This window comes from Apodemus sylvaticus, chromosome 9 (genome assembly GCF_947179515.1).
Source record: "Apodemus sylvaticus chromosome 9, mApoSyl1.1, whole genome shotgun sequence".
In the NCBI taxonomy this organism is placed as follows: Eukaryota; Metazoa; Chordata; class Mammalia; order Rodentia; family Muridae; genus Apodemus; species Apodemus sylvaticus.
Genome location: NC_067480.1, coordinates 2,196,916 through 2,216,788, shown reverse-complemented (window position 1 = coordinate 2,216,788; position 19,873 = coordinate 2,196,916). Strand labels below are relative to the sequence as shown.

The window sequence follows — 19,873 nt, the reverse complement described above, 5'->3', positions numbered from 1 at the left end:
CAAGTTCATCTACAGACTTACTGTGTAGAATGACTTTAAGTTCAACCAGCAGCTTCTTTGATCCTCCATGACTTGTTCCCGGGAGCTTTTGCATTGCTTCACCCTTTTTGTTTAGAATTTCAATTCTTAATGCACCTGTGCACCCAAAATGAAGATAGGGTGTCATAATTACCCACTGAAAATCTGGAAGCTCTTTGTGCTTCGTTTTAATATTTTACAGTTTTTTATAAATTAGAAGTAGACAATTAAAAAAAAATAGACAAAACCAATGGGAGGGGACATTAGAAAACAGCATACCGATTGGTGTTCCAGCAGGCCTAACTTCATTTGGCAATAATTCATCCCCTTCAGGCCAAGTTACAGACAATCTATCAGGGAGCCTATTATAAAATGAACATATAAATGTTTTGTGAATTCAGTTAATGACAGTATTAACTAAAAATATGCAAATCTCCAGAATATTAGGTACTATTGATAGATTCTGAAAAGTTAGGTCTAAGCTAGGTGGTGGTGGCGGCGGCGGCGGGCGCACGCCTGTAATCCCAGCACTCTGGTAGGCAGAGGCAGCCTGGCCTACAGAGTGAGTTCCAGAACAGCCAGGGCTACACAGAGAAACCCTGTCTCAAAAAAAACAAATAAAAAAAAAAAGTTAGGTCTACTCGTGCTTTGTCTAATAAAAAGCCAAAATACAAATCTTGATATTAATACTCAGATATGTTTCTCTTGATTTATAGTATAAAATACTTTTTAAAGACAAAATATAATTTTCTATTCAGAAAGTAAATAGCATTATTACCTTAACTCAACAATAGAAATTTAATCTATTTAATTTACTTCCTTTTTTTCTGTTTGTTTGATTTTAATGTGATGGTGATAGGACCCTCTCTACATTAGTACATGCTGTCCTGGAACTTATACTATATAGCTCAGGCTGTCTTCAATGGCCTGCCTCAGTCTCCTGGGGGACCATCTGCTAAAATGTTACTAGCTATTATTTTTCACTGTCTTTTAGCTCTTAGAAAGTGCTAGTTTCTTCAAGCTATGCTACACAAAGTTATTCTAAATGCCTTTGTCAAGGTATAAATAGATGTGATACTTTAGACAAGATTTTTATCTTTTTCTACAAATCCAGGTTCCTAACTACAACTTTCAATATCAGAGAGTTTACCTCAGGGCACATGACACATACAAAAATACTGAATAGCACTACAATCTTGAATCAAATTAATGCTTTTAAGATTTTCTTTGAGACAGGGTATCACTAGGTAAGACTGGTTGCCCTGGAACTGGCTACATAGACCAGGCTGGCCTGGAACTGTAGAGACTGGCCTGCCTCTGACTCCCCTATGTGCTATTGTGACCAGCCCAGTTCTTACATTGTTTAGATTTGTGTCTTGAAATTCAACTTACCTTGCCATTTCATCTTCTACATATTTCCTAATTGTTTTTTCAGCTACTGTCCTATCCAGCTTGGCAATGGGCACAGTTTTTATTTCATCATACAGTGCCTGGGGTTCCTGAATAAAGATTTATACCAACATTGCAAATAAAACAATTTAAATTTAGTTACAAAGCTAGGTTGCTTAGTTACTAAACAATCTAATCCATTTATTTCTTCATCAATTTCATCCTAATTAAGCATGCAAATGAGAGTTAACTATTTTTAAATGTTTAGCTGTTTATCTTCACGTTTAAAAACCTAAATTTAAAACATATTCCTCTGTCCACACATAGAATGGGTATGTAGACACGTGGGGATATCAGAGGACAATTCTTGGAGATCATCCTCTCCTCTACTTTTAGTGACTGTTCTCACTTTTCATTTCACCCATATAATCCTAACAAAATTCAAATAAGAAGAAACAGTGTGAGGAGAAAAAAAGTTTTTTTTTAATCTTGGGAATTAATTTATTCTTGAAATAGAATTCTGTCTAGGGATTATTTGTCTGTGAGCCTAATAGAAATTTGCCTTTTACAAAAAGTACTATGAAACTAATAGTAATATGCATATATGTAAATAATTAAACATATAAATATAGATTATTACAAACATTAAATATGGAAAAGAAAATGATGTTGACAATCACTTTCAAAATACAAGTGAATTTTAAAATATCATCTTCCCTCTACTATTACATGAGAGTGGCACCATGAGACTTTCATACATACAGTCCTTTGCTTTCTTACCATTGCAATCTGAACTTCACCTCCTGTAGCATACACTTCTCCATCATGGTCACCATGAAGGAAAAATCTTACTATGCTTCCATAATAGAGAGGAAGTGTCTTGATTGTCTTGACCTAATATTTAGCATTAGAAAACAATTCAGTTTAATAATAACTACTTCATATAACTCTTACGCATGTGAAAATATTCTTATTAACAATTAATATAAAAACTAATGAAGCGAATGAATAAAAACTGTGAGGGTCACTTACTCTAAGCAAATTGTGTTGTTAGGAGCTTACTGTTTATAATCCCTATAGGTGGGAGTTGGACACAAGTTGCTCAGTGATAGGCCAGTCTAAAGACACATAGTGACACTGTCTCATAACTCAAAATCTGCATCTCTTCCCTTGAAAAGGTACTATCAGTACTCTCATTCAGAAATTTAAAACAAATCAGAAATCACTATAAGCTATTTTGATTCATCTGTGCATTAGGTAGCAGTACAAACACATCAACTTAATGGTTTATATTTTTCAGAGCTGGTTATCTAAAAAGCATTTACTCATGTCCATGAAGAAGTTGAAAACTGATTACTCCCTATTCCTTGCAACTATTCCCTTGGCTACATGGGTACTATAAGTTCTAGCTTCCTCCCACTCCACTTGATAGCCTTTCTGTCTCATTGTGACCTGTTTCCTCAGTCCTTGCTACCTCTAGGGCTTAACACTATGCTGGCACTCCACACTAATAGAGGGAGTGGGGTGTCTTTATACCTTTGAAACTATTGAGTATATCCAAACTTCTTCCTCTTTTGAGGTTAACTCAAATGCCACTTTTTCCCCAAAGAATTTTATGATTTGCTCTCTTCCTCCAAGTCCTAACATCATCCAGTGTTAGAAAACTGTCCTCTCCTAACATCTTTTCATTCAGATCATCTTCATCATATCTATGCTTATATGACTTCCATTTGTAGGTTAGACTATTCCAAAGATCCAAGCATACCTCAGTCTATGTTCACAATGCATTTAAAATCAGAAAATACTGTTCAGCAACAAAAAGAACTAAAAATAATTCTAACACATCAAAAAATGCTTTCACTCCAAGTATCTAAGATTAATGTTAAGAAAAGAAATAATAGCCGGGCAGTGGTGGCGCACGCCTGTAATTCCAGCACTCTGGGAGGCAGAGGCAGGTGGATTTCTGAGTTCGAGGCCAGCCTGGTCTACACAGTGAGTTCCAGGACAGCCAGGGCTATACAGAGAAACCCTGTCTTGAAAAAAAAACAAATAAAAAAAATAATAAAAATAAAAAAAAAAGAAAAGAAATAATACTTTGCTAATGGAGTCTTTGGCAAATAAATAGAATATTGAAAAGGACTTAGAAATTATATATTAAAATTGCTTTTTTTTCCACTCTTTATCGGTTCCACTGAAACTAACATAAGCAATTTTGTAGCTAATAAACTCCGATATAGCTATAATAGCAGGCAATTCTAAGAACTTAGTTTGGATGCAGGCTGAACCTACCAGTTGGCCTGCTTTGTATATTTTCCCATCCCATTCTATTGCTGCGAATGTTGCCCAGGGGCCTTGCTTTTTAGAGGGAAGATCTGGACGGGTAATTATTCCTTTAAAAAGCATGAATTTTATTTGTTTGTCGTGCTTTTCATGACAGTCCTTCAGCCATAAAGCAAATTCTCTGTCAATTTTCATTCTCTGCTCCTGCAAAAAATGTAAAATGTTCTATGAAATACAGCTATTAATAGACACATAGAGCCATATAGGTTTGTCACTCATTTTATTTTCCTACCACATATCATACATCAGAAAATCTAGGTAGAAATTAAACTACCTTGCCACATCTTTTCCTATACAAACTTAGATTTCATAAAATTAAAGCATATTTTCCTTTTACATCTTTTATTAATACAGATTTCTTTTATACAAAAAATGGAACAAAATTTAAAACAACTTATAAGAATAAAGGAGTATAAATACTGTCTGGTAATCTAAGGTTGGTAATTACCTATCTTTTGGCAGCTAAGCATTAGACTTCTGAAGGAGTAGTGCAGAGTCAATGATTCTGAGGTGTGTAGGTAGAAAGTACACAATTAGTCTTACTAAACTTTTAAAACTTTCTTCACAATGGAATCATTTTGGTTTTGTTTCATTACCAGTGCATGTAACTTTAATAGTGATCAATCTCAAATCACCTTTAAGTCAAAAGCATTCCATAATTATACCCACCTACTCTGGGTTTTTTGTTTGTTTGTTTGTTTTGGGTTTTTCGAGACAGGATTTCTCTGTGTAGCCCTGGCTGTCCTAGAACTCACTCTGTAGACCAGGCTGGCCTCTAACTCAGGAATCTGCCTGTCTCTGCCTCCCAAGTGCTGGGATTAAAGGTGTGCGCCACCATTGCCTTTGCTTTCACAAAGCAAGATGAAAATCGCAGTTAGTGGACAGAGAAGTGGCTCACCCAATAAAGATGCTTGCCATCAAGCCAGGAAGCCGGAATCCCATATTTAGAACTCACATGGTGGAAGGAGGTAACTGACTCTAGCAAGCTATACCTTGACCTTGACATACATGCCCAGACACGCGTATGCACGTACACACGTGTGTGCATGCACATACACACACACACACACAAATTAATTAAACTCTTAAAGAGTAATTAATGTTCGGAACCCATGAAACACAATTAAACATATTTTTATTATGTGGAGATGCTAGATAATACTAAAGTTCCGATATTAAGATCTAATAAAGCTGGGCATGGTGGCACATGCTTATAATTCCAGCACTTAGTAGGCAGAGGCAGGAGGACCAGGAGTTCAAGGCCACGTTAGGCAATACAAGGTTTGAGGCAAGACTGCCCTACATAAGGCTATCTCAAGAGAGAGAGAGAAAGAGAGACTATATAAAGGTGGGTAAATTTTAACCAGAGTTTAGTTAGCCAACTTAAAAAAACTTTGTTTTTATTAGATATATTCTTTACATTTCAAATGATTTCCTCTTTCCTGGTTACCCACCCACCACCGAAAGGTCTCATAAGCCATGTCCCCACCCCCTGTTCCCCAATCAACACCCTCCTGCTTCCCTGTCCTCGTATTCCCCTACACTGCTGCATCGAGCCTTTCAACCACCAATCTTACAAAAAAATTTATTTAATTGATATACAAAAGCATAAAAGTTACACATACTGATGGGGTAGTATATACTCTTACATAAGTTTCATATAATATTCAAATATAATTAAATTTATTAAGGGGAATGAGTCAGCTGTTAAATTCACTTGCTGTTTTTTGGATAGGTCACTGCTTGTAAGTTCTGTTCTATGGAAATGGATTCCCTCCTTTGGCCTTGGTGGGAATATGATTTTACACACAAACATATACACACATATAAACACCCAATATTTAAATATTTATTCCAGCAAACATTGATTATTTGAACACAGTAGTCTTTTGAGTAAATGAATCTAAAGTATGTAAAATATTAGTACAAACCAACTTAGTATATATATTTGGTCTGATTAAAGAGAGGTCATTGACAAATATTTAAAGCTTGACACTTAAAAGACATTACCTGTCCATTTAAAATTCTTGTAAAAAGCGTGTTCTTATCTTTCAATTTCAGCTCAAGATCCATAAATGTCAGTTTATTTGTGCTGACCTGAAATTTGTCATTAGTGAATAATGCACCAGATATTCTATTAAAGCACTCAATTGGGGCAAGCCCTCTCTTCTTAGGAGGAGCACACCAGTCAAAGCTAGAACAGAACAACATTATTGGTCAGTAAAAAGATTAGGTTAATAGATGCCAACCCAGACTACTATACTCAGCAAAACCTTAAATCATAATAAACGAAGAAAACACTTTACTATAAAAGCAAATTTAAACAGTATCTATTTGCAAACCCAACTCTACAGAAGCTAGCGACCAAACAAACAAAAACAATAAAGCAAAACAAAACAAAACAAAAAACTTCCAACCCAAAGAGGTTAACTATTCCCAAGAAAACACAAGGAATGGGCTGAAAAGATGGCTCAGAGGTTAAGAGCACTGACTGCTCTTCCAAAGATCCTGAGTTCAAATCTCAGAAACCACATGGTGGCTCATAACCATCTGTAATGAGATCTGACTCCCTGTCTGGAGTGTTTGAAGACATTTATAGTGTACTCACATATAATAAATAAATAAGTCTTAAAAAAAAAAAAGAAAGAAAACACAAGGATAAATAATCCCCAACCAACAAACCAAAAGAGGAAGGAATAACAACATAAGAGAAAGCAACACTATTCATTGAGCTCTTTCAACATCAATGGTCTCAATTTCCCAGTAAAGGGAAACTAAAACACAGACTCAAAGAATGGATGTAAACAAGATCCATCTTTATGCTCTATCGAAGAAATACACCTTAACATCAAAGACAGACATCACCTCAGGGTAAAGTGAAGGAAAAAGATATTCCAAGCAAATAAACCTAAAAAAACATGCTGGTGTAGCCATAGTAATAGCTGACAAAAATAGACTTTAAACCAAAACTATCCAGAAGAGCTAGAGAAGGACATTACATACTCAAAGGAAAAATTACCAAGAGGGACATCTCAAATCTTAACATTTATGTACCAACCAAGAGGGCATCCAATGTAATTAAAACAAAACAAAACAAAACAAAACATTACTACAGCTAAATACCTTACACACTGATAGTGGGAGGCTTCGATACCCAACACTCACCAAGAGACAGATCATCCAGACAAAAACTCAACAGAGAAATGCTGGAGCTAATTGTCATAAACCACATAGACTTAACAGATATTTACAGAACATTTTTTTTATCCAAACACAAAAGAATATACCTTCTTCTTTGCCCCCCAATCCCCAGTAATGTTCTCCAAAACTGACCACGCATTTGGACACAGAGCAAAGTCTCAGAAGATACATGAAAACTGATGCAAAGTAGGGTATCCTATAAGACTACCACTGATTTAAAGCTAGGTATCAACAACAATAGAAACAGTACAAAGTTTACAAATTCATGGCAACTGAACAACTCACTATAGAATGAAAAATGAGTCAAAATAGAAATTAAGAAGGAAATTTTAAAAGTTTTAGAATTGAGAGAAAATGAAAACACAATTTACTTAAATCTTTGGGATATAATGACGGTGATTCTAAGAGGCAAAATAGCATTAAGTGACTACCTTTTAAAAAAAAAATAGAGATACTACTAACTTAATAGCATTCCAGAAATCTCTAAAACAAAAACAAGAAATCAAACAAAAGAATTAGACAGCAAGAAATATTTAAATCAAGGCTAAGATCAATAAAGCATAAACAAAAATACAGAGATTCAATGAAACAGAGTTGTTTTTTTTTTTTTTTAGAAAATCACTAAGATTGACAAACCCTTATCTAAATTAATTAAAAGACTGAAAGAAAATATCCAAATTAACAAAATTAGAAATGAAAGGGGGACAAAAATAGGAAATCCTCAGGAAATCCAGAGAGAATAAGGATATATCCAAAATTTACATTCCATATAACTGGAATATCTAAAAGAAATGGATAATTTTCTCAATAGGTACCACTTACGAAAGTTAAACCAAGATCAGATAAACAATTTAATAGATCTATAAACCCAAGAGAAATAGAAACAGTCGTTTAAGCCAGAAGCAGTCCCAACCAAAACAATTCTAAGGTAGATGGTTAGTTTTAGGACAGAATTCCACCAGACTGTCAAAGAAGAGTCAATGCCAATACTCCTAACAGTATTCCACAAAATAGAAACAGGAGGAACATTATCAGATTCACTTTATGAGGTCACAGTTACCCTGATACCCAAAGAACATACTAAATATATAGAATTACAGATCAATTTCCCTTGTGAGTATAGATGCAAAATTACTCAACAAAATACTTGCAAACCAAATCCAAGAACATATCAAAAAGATCACCCACGATAATCAAGTAAGCTCCATCAGAGATGAAGGGATGATTTAACATATAAAAATCAATAAATTTAATCTAACTTATGAATAAACTGAAAGGGGAAAAATGCCTATGACAAAATCCAACACCCCTTCATTATAAAAGTGGAGAAATTAGGGATTCAAGGGACATACCTAAAGATAATAAAGGCAGTTTACAACAAACCCATAGTCAACATCAATTAATGAAGAGAAACTCAAAGCAATTCTACTAAAATCAGGAACAGACAAGATTGTCCATTTTACTCTACCTATTCAATATAGTACTTGAATAGAGCAGTAAGACAACTCAAGGAAATCAGTGGGATACAAATTGAAAAGGAAAACGTCAACACATCTTTATTTGCAGAGGATATGATATCACAGTAAGGGACTTGAGAAGTTCCACAGGGGACTCATATAGCTGGTAAACACTTTTAGCAACATAGTTGGTAGAAAATTAACTCAAAAAAAAAAAAATCAGTAGCCCTCCTATATACAAATCACAAAGGGACGAAGAAAGAAATCAGAAATATACCACCTTTCAGAATAGCCTCAAACAATATTAAATTTATCTTGAGGTATCTCTAATCAAGCAAGTGAAATACTTATGATAAAAATTTGAAGACACTCAAGAAACTGGCAAACAGGGGATGAAAAGCTAGTTTAAAAAAAAAAAAAACCCATGGCCATCCTACCAAGAGCAATCTATAGCTTCAATGTAATCCCATCAAAATTCCAATACAAATTTTTCATAGATTTTGAAAGAACAATTTTCAGCTTCATATAGAAACATAAAAATCCCAGTGTAGCTTAAAACAATCCTAGACAATAAAAGAACTACTGAAAGTATCACCATCCCTTATTTAAACTTGTACTATAAAGCCATAGAAATAAAAACAACATGGTATTGGCATAAACACAGGCATGTTGATAAATGGAATCAAACTGAAGACCATGATATCAATCCACACACCTAGAGACACCTGAGTTTTGACAAAAGAAGTAAAATATACACACTGGAAAAAAAAGAGTGTCTTCAATAAACAATGGTGGTTAAACTGGATATTTGTGATTCAAAAACTCCAAATATATCCATACTTATCACCCTGCACAAAACTCAACTCCAAAGGAATCAGAGACCTCAACTGACACATTGAATATGGCAGGAGAGAAAGGAGATAGTCTTGAACTCACTGACAGAGGAAAAGACTTTCTGAACAGAACAGCATTAGCAAAGGCACTAAGAACAACAATTAATAAACAGAATCTCATGAAATCAAAAGCATCAGTATGGCAACAGACATTTGAGCAAATTGGCACTCTACACAATAAGATTTTTTTACCAACTATGCATCCAATAGAGGGGATAATATTTAAAATATGTAAAGAACTAAGATCAATAAAATGAATGATAGCTCATGCTGGTGAGGATGTGGAGTAAGGAGAACTCATCCCATTGCTAATGAGAGTACAAATTTGGAATCAGTGTGGCTGTTCCTCAGGAACCTGGAAATCAGTCAACCTCAAACTCCACCTATATCACTCTTGGGCATTGGCCCTAAGAACGATACATCCTACTACAAAGACATTTTGCTCAGCTATGTTCACTGCTGCTCATTCATAATAGCCAGAAACTAGAAACAGCCTAGGCATCTTTCAACAGATAAAATGGATGATGAAAATGTGGCATATTTATACAATAGAATATTATTCAGCAGGGGGGTGGGGGGAGAGGGAGAGGGAGAGGGAGAGGGAGAGGGAGAGGGAGAGGGAGAGGGAGAGGGAGAGGGAGAGGGAGAGGGAGAGGGAGAGGGAGAGGGAGAGGGAGAGGGAGAGGGAGAGGGAGAGAGAGAGAGAGAGAACAGGAGGAAGGAAAGAATGAAATTTTCAGGTAAACAGATCTAGAAAAAGAGTCATGCTTAGTTAGGAAACCCAGTACCAAAAAGAAAATGGTATATATTCTCTTATATGTTGATGTTTAACCCAGCTACAATCTGTATAACCATAGAGATTAGGTATAGAGTAAGTGACTGGTGGGGGAGTGTTTCCCTAGGAAGGTGAAATAGACAGTTATGGATTTATAGGAGTGGGGGAATTAGAACAGTAAGATTAAATGGTAAAGAAGAAAGGAAGAGGAGGTTAAGGGTGGAAATACAAGGAAATATAGTAAAAGCATCTTAAAATATATGCATCTATAAAAGAAATCTATAAAATGAAATCACCAGATCCTTCCCTTCCAGGCTCCGAAGAGGTAGAAAGACTGTAAGATAGCGGGAATGTAAGACAGCAACCTTCTAGACACAGCAGGACTGACGGACATAGGAACTCACTGAGACTGAGGCAGCATATATAGAGGCTGCATGGGTGAAAAGCCCGATGGGGCTCCAGAGCTGAAAGGGGAAATGGACACAAGGCCCATCCCTAACCCAGAAGCTCTCTCAATCGATATCACTTTTAAAGGAAAAATTAGTTTTCTCCAGCAAAGTATCACTAGGTAAGCAAATCACACTTAAAGAAGGCCCCTTGCCCAGCAGTAGCTGGCCAACACAGAGTGAGCTCAGTGCAGTTTCTGAGGTGTTGTTGTTGTTACTGGGTTTGTTTGTTTCTGGGCCTTATACATCTTTTCTGGCTTTACGCCTTTATGAGATGTCTGGGTGTGAGAATATCTGTGTGTGTGTCTCTCTGCCCCTGCATGTGTTTGTTTTGTTCCTACTCCTTTTTTTAGTCCTGTCTAGATTTGTTTGTTTTTATTTTATTATTTTCTTTTACTTCTTACTTTATCATTCTTCCTTCTTTTAGGTGCCTGTTTGTTTTCAAATGAGAGAGCAAGAAAAGGTAAAGATTCAGGGAGGTAGGAAGGATCTAGGAGGAGTTGGGGAATGGGAAAGTATAATCAGAATATAATGTATGAAAAAAAAGTTATTTTCAATTTAAAAAACAGATTAGGTCAAAAAGATATAGTCCACAACAATAAAAACTTACTCTTCAACTGATGTATATGGTATTAACCGTCCATTCCAAAAACATTCAAAAATAGGCCTTTTCCCTCTTGCTGCTTTCTCGGGTATTAAACAATCCTCATCGTCATCTTCATCTCTTAGCTCTACAGCAAAAAGTGAAGTGGAACATTTTCATCTCTACACACCAGGAACATTAACCACTTTGACAACAATTTCTGTAAGGGCGTATTAAAGTCACCTCAGAGAAATGCAGCCCACAGTCCTTTAAATTGCATCAGAAAATCTTGTTAGGTAGACAGACAGATTTCTGAGTTCGCGGTTAATATAAATGATTACCTACACACAATCTAACATGAAGAAAGAGTAGCACACTAGCTGACAAGACTAGGATTTTTAAAGCCCTCCCTCCCTCCCTGTCTCTCTCTCTCTCTCTCCCCCCTCCCTCTCCGTGTGTGTGTGTGTGTGTGTGTGTGTGTGTGTGTGTGTGTGTGAGTGAGTGTGTGTGTGTGTGTTCCTTTCCTTTTACTGCCATTTCCTTTTCCTTTTTTCCAGACAGGGTTTCTCTGTGTAGCCCTGACTGTCCTGGAACTCACTCTGTAGATCAGGCTGACCTCAAACTCAGAGAGTCACCTGCTTCTGCCTCCTGAGTGTTGAGATTAAAGGAGTGAGCCAGCGTTTAAATATATTTCTTAAAGTTTAAAAAAAAAAAAAGTTATACATCCAAAAGGACTTTTCTATAGTGAACTCTGTCTTCTCCACAAATAGGCTCTTGAAATCTGTACCTTAAACACAATTTCCACAATCATATTAAACTGCTCATGCGAAAATCATCTGAGAAATTTACAATGCCAAGTAGCAAGAAGTTCATCTATTTTGGACAAATGAATTAAGTTGTATATAAACAATGTATATATAATTTAGTTGTATATAAACTATGCCATTTTCAAATTCAGATAGGCAAAACATGACACACTATCATGTATCAAAAGCAAATTAGTACAATCATTAACAATATTGCACTTTTTAGCAGTGAATTCTTGCTTTTGTTTTGTTTTTGTTTGTTTTTCGAGACAGGGTTTCTCTGTATAGTACTGGCTGTCCTGGAACTCACTCTGTAGACCAGGCTGGCTTCGAACTCAGAAATCCACCTGCCTCTGCCTCCCAAGTGCTGGGATTAAGGCGTGCGCTACCACCGCCCATCGTTAGCAGTGCATTCTTAATACTCAGATAAACTGAGCATATGCTCCTGATGTATTAACTAACACACTGCATTAAGTCCTCTATCTAAATTAACAGAACCTTCTCCCAGAAAACCCTGTAAGAAAACTTTAGTCTATTTATATGTAATATGTCACTGCTGTCTTAAAAGAATTTCTCTAAGCATCATCATCATCATTTGAAGAACTATATCAACTCTGTCTAGAAGATTTTTAAAAAGTCAGAAATAGCAAATGTGGTAGGGATCAGAGTCCCACAGGAGACAGCAGTAATGACTGACTGACAGCAGAGGCCCACAGGACACAGCAGTATTGATTGACTGACAGCAGAGGCCCACAGGACACAGCAGCACTGACTGACAGCAGAGGCCCACAGGACACAGCAGCACTGACTGACTGACAGCAGAGACCACCCATAGGACACAGCAGCACTGACTGACAGCAGAGGCACTGACAGCTACTCTTGTCCTGACACCCTTATTAAAGCATGTCTGTACTATTTCAACAAGTGACCTTAGTTTCAACTCTTTACCTACTTTTGAAGACAGAATCTTGCCATATAGCCCATGCTGGCCATGAACACTCCTCCCATTTCAGCCTCACAAGATTAAAAACTGTGGGGCTGGAGAGATGGCTCAGCGGGTAAGAGCACTGACTGCTCTTCCAAAGGTCATGAGTTCAAATCCCAGCATCCACATGGTGGCTCACAACCATCCATAAAGAGATCTGACACCTACAGTGTACTTACATATAATAAATAAATATTAAAAAAAAAAAAGATTAAAAACTGTAACACCACACCTGGCTTTAGTTTCTTATTTAACTCTCATAACATCACTGAAACAAACTCATTTTACATATAGTATCACCAACATAGGGAGTGGTTTGTCTAAAACAGCAAAACCAAAGAGTGACAAAGATAGTACTCAGTAAGAAAACTAAGGACAACTAAAGAATCTGAGAAGTTTTAATATTGTTAATTCATAAATTCAATGCAACTGAGGCATTATTGTACACTCCTGACATTGCAACACAGAAGGAAGCAAGGCATTGTTGCACACACCTGTAATTGTAATACAGAAGGTTAACAGGATCCTTGCTAAGCTAAGGCCAGACTCTGTATCAAAAATATTTTTCAACTTAGTCATCAATAAACTCACTGGATATTGTTTGTGTTGCTTTAAGTAAATGAACATTGCATGGAAAATATTAAGGTAAATACCTATCTTACACTGAGCACACTCACACACAAAACAAGACATATTACATATAAAGTTACTTACATACATACAAAGAAACAAAGAAACAAGACAAAAATCTATAGTATCTTTCAAAAAACCTTAAAGCATGAAAAGCCTTACAAAAGTAAAATAAAATTGAGGTATAATTTAAAAAATGAGTAAAAATGATTGTTTAAAACATGAAAATTTAATAAATACACATAAAAGAAAGACACTTAGAGAATACACACAGGAATATCATGCATATGCATAAAAATTGAGCTCAATAAGAGATTAAAAGAAGTTTTTGAAAGTCAAATGCTTTAGTTTTTATCCTGGAAATGAATATAAATAAATACTATAAGTTTATAAAAATATATGAAACTGTCAAAAATAAAGTAAAGCAAGTATATGAATTAAATATAAATAATTCATAAATTTATTAAAAAAAAAACAAAGGCTATCAGGAGTTATAAAAGTTACAAACACTAAACCACGTTAAACAGGAAAAACTGTTTATCTAGTCCTACTAGTCCAACTAGGAATCATTCAGAGAATACTATCCAAAATCACAACAAGATATTTTCAGTTGACAGATCAGATTGACATACTTGATGGAAAGCATGGATCATCAGGATAAGTTTCTCTCTCATACAAGAAGGGATGATACCGGATAACCCCTTCCACTACACCGTCTCCTTCAACATGAGCCTTGAACTCAAAACTATCAGACGCTGTGTTTATATACAATGTCTGCATGTCATCTTGTATTTCCCTTAGGTTGACAATCTTAGGTGTCTTCCCTTTTTCAAACAAAGAAATCTAAAATAAAAATGAAATAAAAATAATTAAATTCTATGGTAACTTTACTTTTCCCAACCAAAATCCACCTTGCTTTGTAAAGTACTCATCTAGTTAAGGGGATAGACATATCTGTGTAAGATATACATATTTATGCATGGGTTAATACCTCTAAAGAGCAGCTCAGTAAAGACTATTCAATTATAAAACAGAAGGAGTAATCAGAAATGAAGGGTAGATAAATCATACACATATTTAAGTTTTCTTGTTGGAAGTACAAAAGATGTTTTATGTGAGATTCCTCTACATATTTGGACAAGGACAAGCAGAACCCAGCTAATTCCAAATGTCCTACTACCACCACAAGACTTTCATGAACAAACACAATGCCATAAGCAGATATGTTCCACCCTTCTCCTTGCTTTCAGAAGCATTATGCTCAATCAAAATTCTGATCTCTACAGAAGAGTGAATAGAGGGAAACCAAGGGCTGTTTACCAAAAAGTTAAAAAACTATATATATCATTTGGGGTAATATTTGTAATATCCTTGAGTGGACTTTTGTCTTACTTCAATATCAATATTGTTGAAAGGTCCAATGTCTTTTGTTGTACTTATTTCATTTCCTTTTGGTCCATGAATATAGTAATGATAAATATGCCTAAAATGGAGAATAACATTATTCTTTACTAACATGACACTATAGTTCACATAATTTCCCACCAGAAAACAATGTATATTCCCATTATTCAACACACCTACTTGCCCAGTACTTCATCACTGGGGATGAAGCACTAGGGGCCACTTACCAGTGCACTCCCAGGATTTGTTTTAAAAACAATATTTCAATGGCAAAATAAACTCTGAAATCCAATATTACATTTTGATTTATAAATTTAAATACACAATTTGTCTAGGGTCACAGAGTTAAAGTTGGGTAAACTCGGCTTTATTTAACCCAGTCTTTTCCACCTTCCAAAGTCATATACATTCTACTTCAAAAACAATTTACCAAATATTTTTCTAAAAAAAGAAAAAACATAAGAGTCTCTAACTCTGTGTGTTAAGGTTATTCTAGAAAGTACTCAAAGAATCTGGAAGTACTATGAGATGCATGCCTTTATCAATCTTCAGAGTAAGGGGGGTTACTCCACAAGTTATAGTTTCTCAACACTGGCACTAAAATTATTCTAACATTTCAAAATAAAATTTAATAAATTCAACAAAATTACATAAAAAAATCACCAGGAAACTTTGCTAGCTTATTTTTTAAAATAAACGTTAAACAAAATAATATTTTGTTTAACTCTAAGACAATATTTCTCTTATTATTCCTCAAGTAGAGATTTACAGAATTCCTTCTCTTAAATTAAAACAAACAAACAAACAAACAAACAAACAAACACCTAAGCTGGCAGGATTGGTAGTATACACCTGTAGGCCCAGCACTTACAGACAGAGGCAGGAAGATTGTAAGTTCCAGGCCAGCCTGAGATACAGAGTGAGAATCTATCTCTAGAGAGAGAAGGTGGGAAGTGGGTGGGCAACAGAGAGAACAGGAACTTAGCACCCTAGCCACTCCTGAAAATATTAACATAAAGGTTCTCCTAAGAGTCAATTGTTTTTTATATAAAAAATATTACATTAAAGTACACTATTAATATGTATATGTATATAGTACAGACTTAGGTATAACAGATTTTGAAGTAAATATTTTTTAAATATCAATTTTGAGAAGATGTACTCATTTTAAAAGACTCCTTATAAAGACTAATAAAAAACTATGCAAACAATCTAGTAAGAGTAAGTATCATTTAGAGATACAAGGAAAATGTAAGCAAATCTGATTTGGTCAATGTGATATAAACCATCAGAGGCTTATTAGAATAGCAATGATACTTTAGTATTTAGTATTACTTATTATTAACATGGTAAAATTTAAAGAATGCTTGTGCATTTCTTATTTCAATGGGCTCAATGTGTTCCTCTGTAGGAACACAGTAGATATTACTGTAGACACTGAAGATACAGGCACGAATCCTAAGGGTACAGTGGGGAAACTGCAGCCACAGGACAGAAGCACCAAGTGTGATCTGAGAGTGGTGGTGGAGCTTGACCAAGTCTCAAGCTATTCTATACACTGTAGCAGGTGTCAAAAACCTTGTACTTTATAATGCTGAATACATGAGGTAATCTATTTTAATTTTTTGAATGAACAGATGAATAATCATTCAAAAATCAACATCAGAATAGGTGGGATGTACCAATGCAAAGCAAACTGAATGGAAAGATATCAAAGAAACTTCACTATCTATTTTCTGTCTTTACAAAGTAGAGGGCAAAGGGTAACTGTAAGCCTGGAGTGGGGCTCCTACCTGTAATCCCAACACTTGGAAGGCAGGGAAAAGGAGAACAGGAGGAGTTCCAGGCCAGCTTGGATGTACAGCAAGACCCTGTCTCCAAAAGAAAAAAGAAAAAGAAAAAAATAGAAGTAGGAACATTTCTTGAACCAAATTACTTACGCTAGCTGTCGTGTCCAAAGATGAAAATAATTTTTCAAGTACTGTATGTGTTCTGGTTGTACCCCTGTAATAACCACAGCAGTAAAGCTATCTTTCTCTTTCTCCTCTATAATAAGATTGTGTAGGAATCTTTCATCATCATTTGTAATGTGAACAGAATCAGCTGGCTAAAAGAATGAATACAAACACAATAGATTAGATCACTTATAATTATAATTATATTTAAGTGTTAAAGTGATTAAAAAACCTTATTTTTAATATCTCAAAAAAATTTTTAATGCTGGGTAGGTCTTAGGAGACGCAAAGGCAGGCTGATCTGGAGCTCCAGGCCAGTCAAAGCCGGGACAGTGGTAAGTCCCATGACCATCATGGGACATGAGGCAGACAGGCATGGTGTTGGTGCAGTAGCTGAAAGCACACATCTTGATCCAAGTACCAGTCAGAAACTGCTTGACTGGGATTGGCATGGGCTTTTGAAAATTCATTCCCAATCCTCAGAGACATATCTCCACCAACAAGGCCACACCTCCTAATCATTTTCTAAACAATTTTACCAATTGGAGACCTAATATTAAAATACATGAGTCTACAGAGGCCACAAACAAAAACCACAAAAATATGGAACTGATCAGGTAAGTACCTCAATGAAAAGTCATTGGAAGTATATATAATTTATGAGTCTCATTTCTCAAACCAAAAAAAATCATAAACATAATTAAAGTTGAAATTGTAACAGCTATTCAAATTCTAACAATCTGTGGAGAAAAAAAATGTTACACAAAGATACCCAAGCACTATGTTTAGCGTTATATAGAAATCTTCCAAACAGATAAAATAACAGTACAACCTTCAATAGAAATCTTATGAAGGGATTTAAACATCCTCTTCTAGTCTCAGAGGTACCAAGTACACAGGTACTGTATACACATACTTTCAGACAAAACACTCATACACATAATCTTTTTAAAATGTGTTGTAAAAAATAACATTTTCTAAAATGAAGAATACTAAAGATGTTTATGTAGGAAATGGGATCAAAGCTCTAAGTATACATATTTTTAAAGCATTGAACTGTAAAGAAATCCAGCAAACAGTTGTCAGTACCTTTCTTGGGCACTCTGGTATTTTATTGTTTTCCTATAGCATTATGCACAATTTATTTTCAAGTAAGAAAGACATTTTAAAACTGTTACTTGTGTTTTAAAAACTTATTTTTACTATATGTAGGTGTATATATGCAAGTGTGAGGACATAGTTGTATCAAAATCTCACAAGTGTGAGGACATGGTTGTAACAAAATCTCACCCCTCTAAAGTTCCAATTTCTTCGGGCCCTGATCCTGGAAAGGCTTGCTCCAGCATTGCAGGGGAGTTCCAGGACAGAGAAAAGGGAGGGGAGTGATTGGAGAATGGGTGGAGAGAAGAGGACTTATGGGACATATGGGGAGGGGGGAACTGGGAAAGGGGAAAGCATTTGGAATGTAAACAAAGAATATAGAAAATAAAAAAATAAATAAAAAAGTTCCAATTTCCTGAAATTACATTATCCCTGGTTTCTATTATTATTTCATAACAAAGATTTTAATATTGATGTTCTGAGCCAGAAAGATAGCTCATGGGTAAGGCACTTGGCACCAACCTAAGTTCAATCCCTGGAACCCTATCCTTCAGGTTGTCATCCTCTGACCACATGTACACTGTGCCACATGCACACACACCCCACATAAAATAAATGAATGTTAAAAAAAAAAAAAAAGAACACAAATCCAAACCAAGGTCTGCAACTTTTTAAGTAATTTATATCAAGTTTCCTAGGTTAACTAATGTGAAAAGTTTTTGATTAAAAAAAAAAGAAAAATACATAAATGATCATTTTGCTACCCATATAACTAAAGGAAAATATGAAAATACAACATTTTGAAAATCTCTTACCTTCAAGTTTTAAAAACACTGACATCTCAGTAATAATTGAGAAAAAAACATCCTGTCTTATCATGTGGCCAAAGGAATAAATGTGTAATTTTGAGATATAAAATGTATTATACCTTTCTGTTTCTAATATATCCACTATATATTGCCTCTTTATTTTTTTCCTTCTTCTCAAAATCTTCTTTAGAAAGCACAAGCTCATGAACATCCTTGGAGTCTATAGGTTTGCTTATCATCTGTCAAACAATTTAAAAAGTACATTAATTTCTAATAGTTAAGCTTGTCAATCCCAAAATATTTTGATCAGTTTTCACTATCAGGGAAATTTTTAACTTACTCTGGCTGACTGCCCAACAAAGAAAACAGCCTGTTTGCCTCCAACACCAAAATAGGAAATATCACTGTTCAAACTGCGTGGTACAGGTACTGGCCGGACATACCCTGAGTGATCACTAGAAGAAAACATTGTATCAGTATAGTGGTGCTTTAAAGCAATCTACTTGAAGGATAGAGGGAGAATGGGGCTGACTCTGAGGGCACATGGAATACATAATAAAACTCTATATCAAAACCTCCCACCCACTTTAAAAACCCTACCAAAATCATCAAATGTATTCTAGGGCTAGGGATGTAATTCAAGGGTAGAGCATTTGCCTAGCATCTGCAAAGCCCTGCATATGGTACAAAACATACATGCACATAAATACACATAAAGTTTTTCTTAAATTATAGTAGATAAATTTCACAGAAGAAATTACTTACAAGGCAAAAATCTAAACAACTATATTCAGATGTTCAAAACACAGAAACCATAACTATAAAGTATAAGAGTATTTTACTAAATATATCAGTAAAAATCATTGATAATAAAATAATTTTTATTATATAGAATTTGCATTCAGAAAGAATAACTAAAATAAAAAAGGTACATAAGAGCATGAACAGACTTGAGTTGGCAGAAGAATGAACCCATAAACTTGAGGACAAGTTGAGCTTATTTAGTTTGAAGAATAAAACAGCTTAGTGGTACAGAATCTGCCTACTATGTGTGAAGCTTTTGGTTTACTCTTCTGTGCTA

The 19,873-nt window shown here is 35.2% G+C and overlaps 1 protein-coding gene across 1 annotated transcript in view; it reads right to left on the bottom strand.

Moving 5' to 3' along the window:
• Positions 1–19,873, bottom strand: part of Smchd1 (structural maintenance of chromosomes flexible hinge domain containing 1) — a 120,438-nt gene that overhangs the window by 75,455 nt on the left and 25,110 nt on the right. Inside the window, exons 6-17 of the mRNA XM_052193813.1 lie at positions 19,133–19,247; positions 18,912–19,031; positions 16,868–17,034; positions 14,916–15,006; positions 14,156–14,366; positions 11,130–11,250; positions 5,758–5,941; positions 3,697–3,891; positions 2,188–2,301; positions 1,411–1,517; positions 298–380; positions 22–135 (exon numbers count right to left, since the gene is read on the bottom strand). Coding sequence (XP_052049773.1) covers positions 22–135; positions 298–380; positions 1,411–1,517; positions 2,188–2,301; positions 3,697–3,891; positions 5,758–5,941; positions 11,130–11,250; positions 14,156–14,366; positions 14,916–15,006; positions 16,868–17,034; positions 18,912–19,031; positions 19,133–19,247 — 1,622 coding nt within the window. The remainder of the gene's footprint in view (positions 1–21; positions 136–297; positions 381–1,410; positions 1,518–2,187; positions 2,302–3,696; positions 3,892–5,757; positions 5,942–11,129; positions 11,251–14,155; positions 14,367–14,915; positions 15,007–16,867; positions 17,035–18,911; positions 19,032–19,132; positions 19,248–19,873) is intronic.